The 6,060-nt window shown below is 54.7% G+C and overlaps 1 protein-coding gene across 2 annotated transcripts in view; it reads left to right on the forward strand.

Annotated features, from left to right (window-relative positions):
• Positions 1–5,476, forward strand: part of CIZ1 (CDKN1A interacting zinc finger protein 1) — a 17,835-nt gene extending 12,359 nt beyond the window's left edge. For both annotated transcript variants that reach the window (XM_010856863.1, XM_010856862.1), the window contains exons 13-18: positions 1,384–1,471; positions 1,967–2,080; positions 2,278–2,427; positions 4,376–4,445; positions 4,645–4,766; positions 5,132–5,476. In XM_010856863.1, coding sequence (XP_010855165.1) covers positions 1,384–1,471; positions 1,967–2,080; positions 2,278–2,427; positions 4,376–4,445; positions 4,645–4,766; positions 5,132–5,347 — 760 coding nt within the window. In that variant the 3' untranslated portion in view covers positions 5,348–5,476. The remainder of the gene's footprint in view (positions 1–1,383; positions 1,472–1,966; positions 2,081–2,277; positions 2,428–4,375; positions 4,446–4,644; positions 4,767–5,131) is intronic.
• The last annotated feature ends 584 nt before the right edge of the window (positions 5,477–6,060 follow it).

Here is a 6,060-nt window from a genome sequence, read left to right on the forward strand (position 1 = left end):
CCAGTGCAGAGGGTGTGGGTTCAATCCCTGGTTGGGGAACTAAGATCCAATGTGCCTTGTGGCCAAAAAACCAAAACATAAAACAGAAGTATTGTAACAAATTTAACAAAGACTTTAGAAAAATGATTCACACCCCCCCAAAAAAAAATCTTAAAAAAATAAGAAATGAGTCCTGTGGAGGCCAAATCAGATCCTTTCCCTGGTCGGATAGGCCCTGAGTCAGTGGTCAGGGGCTCCGCCATGAGGATTTACAGAGAGTCACAGCTTGCAGCTCCCTGGGTGGGGTAAGGGGACAGGAAGGGCCCTTGGGTGGCCTCTGCTTGCATTCCCTGAGTGACGGGGAGCTCTCTCTAAAGGCTGCGTCTCTGTTAGCTGGTCTCAGTTTGAGCGGAACTTCCCTGTGGCTTTGTGGGATGTTCTCCACCCTTAAGCCTCCCCTGGCTTGCTGACCTAGGAGTTACACTTGGGCCAAATTAGCATAAAGCCAGGAGAAAGGTGACACAGAGATGTTCCTTGCAGAGTTCATGCAGTGGTGAAAACATTTACTTGGAAATGATCTAAAATATCCCAAACTATGGACTTAGATCAGTTCTTCCACTTGGTAGGAGAACTAATAATATATAGGACAACGGCAGGGAATTGCTGACAATGTGGAAACATATGCATGATGCAATGTCAGGACCAAACAGGATCCAAAATTGCATTTGCAGAATGAGTTTGACTATATAAAAATAGATCTTGCGACAGAATGCAGAGCTGTAGCCCAAGCTGTAAACAAGCTTCAGGTGGAGAAGATTCGCTACACTGCGTCCTGACACTGCTGGATCCTGACTCGGCCCCACCCAGAATGCGGCAGTCCTTCCTTTGGGCTGTCTGTCCTTCCCTCACAGTCAGAAGCTCTGAACTGATCCCCTGCCAGACCCCAGGGATGCCGGGGTGCTGTGAGGGCAGAGAGGGAATCAGGTCCTCTCAATCCACTGTGCACAGTGCTATGGCAGTGGGACTTTGGGGGTCCCAGAGCGGGGCCTGACTTAACAGGCATGGAGACAGGTCCTGGAATTGGGGAAGGGCTCAGACAAGCTCTGGGAAAGACAGGGCATCCAAACTGAAGGATAAAGAGTTCTCAAGGCCAGATATTTTCAGCTCTGTCACCTGTCCTGGTGGCCTCCTGGTGTCCCCAGTGCTTCTAAATCTCATCCCTCCCACCGAGTCTTCTCTCTTATTCTTAAGCATTCTTCTAGACGAACCCTAGAATCCATTTGTTAAGGTTCCAAAAAAAACCGATTCTGTTGGACTTGTATTCCATTTATGGAGCATCCGGAAGAGCGGCTGTCTTTCCAACAAGAATGCGGTGTCACACATACTTGTTTTGATTGTCATCAGAGAGCCTCCACCCAGGCGCTGGTGCAACACCTGCCAGCTCTACTACATGGGGGACCTGATCCAGCACCGCAGGACGCAGGACCACAAGGTACCAGGGCGCCCCCGCCGCTGGCTGTAAAGGCACCGCGTGTGTGGTCTCCAGGCCCAGGGCTGGGGAGGAGGGAGCCCAGGTTGGAAGCAGAAAGTAAACGTCAGTCTTTGTCCCTGCATGGCTGTAGCTCGTGATGAGTCAGTCATGTTTCCTCTCTGGGCTTCAGTTTCCCATCTGTCCAGTGTGGGCGAGGCACCATCTCACCCCGCATTCAGCCTCGGGGCTCATGGGGTCCTCTGGCGCCTGCCCTGTCTGTCTTCTGACTGTCCTGTCTCTCTGTTGCCATCTGCCATCCCGTCTTGTGTTTGCCCGTGTTCTGTGGAGCACAGTCTGCTGATTGCAGAGTGGCCTGACTCTAACCCTAACCCTGAGACTGGAGGTAGCACACCTGAGGCCTGCAGGTGGGGGGTGGCGTCTTGCTGGGCCCTGCCCGCTGCACCTGGGAACACTGGCCGCCCCCGCTGCCCACTGGGCCTGCCTTCCATTCCTCAGTTCGCCAAACAATCCCTGCGACCTTTCTGCACCATTTGCAACCGCTACTTCAAGACCCCCCGCAAGTTTGTGGAGCACGTGAAGTCCCAGGGCCATAAGGACAAAGCCAATGAGGTAACCCCAGCTCCCTCAGAGGACAGGGGCCCAGAGCGGCATAGAGTCTTGGGCAGGGCCACACAGCAGTTGAGGTGTATCCCAGTCCAAATACATAGCAGGGCTGGAGGGATTGGAGCTCTCTGGGGTGTGAGGTGCTTGGGGTGTCACATTGTGGCTGCCCAGAGCTGACCTGAGCCCTTACCCTCCCCGGGAAGCTGAAGACACTGGAGAAGGATATAGCCGGCCAAGACGAGGACCACTTCATCACGGTGGATGCTGTGGGCTGCTTTGAGGGCGATGAAGAAGAGGAGGAGGATGACGAGGAGGAAGAAGAGATCGAGGCTGAGGAGGAATTCTGCAAGCAGGTGCTTGGGGAAAGAGGGCATGGAAAGGAGGCTGGAGGCTGGACTCCCAGACCAGGAGAGACCTCCCCCCACCTCCCAGGGGCCAGGAGACGCTGTGCTGGCGTTTGCAAGCACAAAGACATGCCTCGATCTAGTAGTATTAGGAACCGGTTTCAACATGACAGTGTGTAAATATGCATCATGACGACGGTAGGGTGGCAGGTGAAATACGCAAGGTCTTGAAAGCCTGCTTGAAATTTTTTCTTGTGTTGCGGAAGAGAAAGGCGTCCTAGGCCAAGAGAATAGCATCGCAGAGACATGGAGAGGGGAGCTACGTGGTACATATGGGAAAGTCCGTGAAAGGTGATGATGGTGATGATGATGGTGGCGAGAGCAGTCAATTTTATTTTTTTTTAAAGTACTTATTATCAAGTTCTTTACAGAGAAAGCTTGCCAGATTGCCCAATTTTTTAAATAATTTTATTTATTTGTTAATGTTTGCCTGTTCTGGGTCTGCATTGCCGCGCGGGCTTTCTCTAGTTGTGGCGAGTGGCGGTTCCTCTCTAGTTGGGTGCACAGGCATCTCACCGGAGTGGCTTCTCTAGTTGCAGAGCACAGGCTCTAGAGCGCTAGGGCTTCAGTAGTTGTGGCACGCGGGCTTAGTTGCTCCTCGGCATGTGGGATCTTCCTGGACTGGGGATTTTTTATCACTGAGCTACTAGGGAAGCTCTCAACATTTTTTTTTTTGCCATGCCACATGGCTTGTGGGATCTCAGTTCCCTGACCAGGGATTGAACCTGAGCCATGGGAGTGAATGCCTGGAATTCCAACTGCTAGGGTACCAGGGAACTCCCGCAGTCAACATTTGTTGAGTGCTTACTATATGCTAGGCGTGTAACCAGGCACTTTCTTGGCAGAGTCTCACCCATTTGGATGCGAGGAAGCGAGACTCCACAGCCTGTGCTTAGAATACATCAGCTCTGCTGTCTCCCATGAGTGAGGAGCTGGAGGAGCTTTTCAGTTTAACAGGTGTTTCTGGAGCACCTGTTCTGGGCCAGGCCCTGGTCCTGGATACCAGGAATAGCCAGGACCAAGGCCTGGCCCCTGTCCTCATAGAGCTTTCCAGTCACAGTCCAGGGCGGTGAGGGGGCAGCCAAAGAGGGCATGCACAGAGGGGCTGTGGATGGAGGGTTGCAGGCGTGGCCTCCAGGCCTAAACAAATTGGGGGTGATGCCAGCTTTGCTGCTCAGAAATCAGTAGTGGCATGACCTTGGGCGAACCCGTTGGTTTCTCTAAGCCTCCGTTTTCTCTGCTTAGAAGTAATAGTCCCAGCTCAGACTGTAAGGAAGGGCCACAGCCTTGGGGGTGGTCATCATTTTTAGAGGCTGTATTTGTTTGCCTGGTAAGTGGTGGAGGGCACTGCTAGGCATGGCCTTGTCTGGAAGGGGCTCATGTCGAGCAGGTGACCACCCCGCCCAAGACTGTGGTCTCTGCAGCCTCTAGGAGCTGGCAGGGGTTCATGGTAAAGGCTAACCACGGATTGGGGCTCACCAGGGTTCACCACCCTACTCCTCCATCAACCAGCTGGGTGACCCTGGGCAAGTGAGTTAATGAGCCTGGGCCTTAGTTTCCTCATATGTGAAATGGGTGAACCATAGAAAGTTGTTACGAGGATTCGATGAAATGCCACATGTGATGTGTTGGGCATGGATTATGGCCACTGTGGGAACAGGAGGGCTTCCCGGAGAAGGGGACAGATTGAGCTGCACCTGGAAAATATAGATTGGGAAGGGCACTCTGTGGGACAGGCCCAGCACGGGCAAAGGCCTAGAGGATGCCACCCACAGCCTCCTCCTGGAAATCAAGGGGCTGGCACTGAAGAGCATGGGTGGGTCCAGGCCCCGCCTGTGTTTAGGAGGAAACTAAGGGAAGCCAGAACCAACCGGGGCCCACACTGGTGTGTTTCCAGATGAGATCCAGAGACATATCCATAGAGGAGTGGAAAGGCTCAGAGACCTACAGCCCCAACACCGCATACGGTAAGACCCCAGCCCTGATGCCACCTGCAGGAGCGGCGGGCCTCGGGTCCCAGTCACAGCGTCCTGGCCAGGTAGCCTGGCCCCTCGTCCTGGTCTCTTTGCCCACCTGGAGGGTATTAGGGGAGGCTAGGCCCCTAGGTTGGGGGGAGGCACCAGTCTGGCGTGGGGATGTGAGCGCTTAGACCCTGCTGTCCTTCAGGGGTGGACTTCCTGGTGCCCGTGATGGGCTATGTCTGCCGCATCTGCCACAAGTTCTACCACAGCAACTCGGGGGCGCAGCTCTCCCACTGCAAGTCCTTGGCCCACTTTGAGAACCTGCAGGTGAGTCCAGCTTCCCGCCCCGCTCCGCCCTGCCCAGGGGGGTCAGACTGTCCGAGCTGATGGGAAGAGCCGGTGGCCACCTCCCTTCTAGGCTTGGCCTTAGCCCCTGGGCACAGCCCCCAACGAGAGGCTCTACCCACAAAGGGAATCCAAACCAGGTTGGGGCCAAGGTCTTTTTGCAATTGTTCTGGAGCGGGTGGTGCTGAGGGATTAGCACTAGAGGTCCGCCCAGAGAGGCTAGCACGTCACACAGGATCACACCGCATGTCCAACGTTGTCTCAGCGGGGCCAGGGAAGCAGCCTGTGGCCAGGAGCACGCCAGGTGGGGAGGAAGCCCGGACCTCACCTGCACTCTCTGTGTCTAGAAATACAAGAAGGCCAAGAAACCCAGCCCCACCACCAGGCCCTTGAGCCGCCGGTGTGCCATCAACGCCCGGAACGCCCTGACCGCTCTGTTCACCGCTGGCGGCCGTGCACCCAGCCAGCCCAGTACCCAGGACACAGCCAAAACCCCCAGCAAGGTGATGCCCACACCCCCTCGGCCCCCACTGCCCCGGCGCTCCAGACGCCTCAGAACCTGATGGAGGAAGCACCCCATGCCCGCCCCATCTCAGTCCCAATCGGCTAAGCTTTTTAGGAGTCTGTGTGGAGACTTTGATATGGTCGGTATTTTTACTGAAAATCCAATAAAGGAAGGAGTTTGGCCTGTACAGTCTCCACCAGCATTTCTGTCTGCATGGATAGGGGCAGGGGGGCCCTCAGCCGGCTCCCAGCTGGCGCCTGGCCTCTGCAGGTAGTGAGGAGGAACAACTGGAAATCTGAAGACAGGGTCCCTCACCAGGGACTCTGGGAGTATGAGGTATTTCACCTCCTGAGCCTCAGTTTCCCTCTTAAGCATGTACCCAACCTTGGAAAGTACTACCTTCAAGTAAGATCTCATTTAATCTTCACAGTGTCCCCAGGAGGGAAGTCTTGTTGTTATACCCAATTTACAGATGAAGAAACTGAGGCCTAGCAAGGTCCAGTGCCTGCAGAAAAGGTCATACATCTGGTGACAGGCCAGGATTTGATCCCAAGCCTGAGCTCTGGACCCCCATCCTGGCCTCTCTCCAGCTGGACCTTACCAAAGTTGGTGTGGGAGTGGGGGGGTCCTCACTGCTCAGGCCCTCTGGCTCCAAGTTCATGTTCATTAGTGGAGGCCCCACCCTTCTTGTCAGGAGACCTTATGATGAATCATCAGTGAGTGGGGCCCTGGCTGAGCAAGCTCTTTAGTTCTACTTCCCCATCTGGCCAG

The sequence above is a fragment of the Bison bison genome, unplaced genomic scaffold, assembly GCF_000754665.1.
Source record: "Bison bison bison isolate TAMUID 2011002044 unplaced genomic scaffold, Bison_UMD1.0 scf7180017864375, whole genome shotgun sequence".
Taxonomy (NCBI): domain Eukaryota; kingdom Metazoa; phylum Chordata; class Mammalia; order Artiodactyla; family Bovidae; genus Bison; species Bison bison.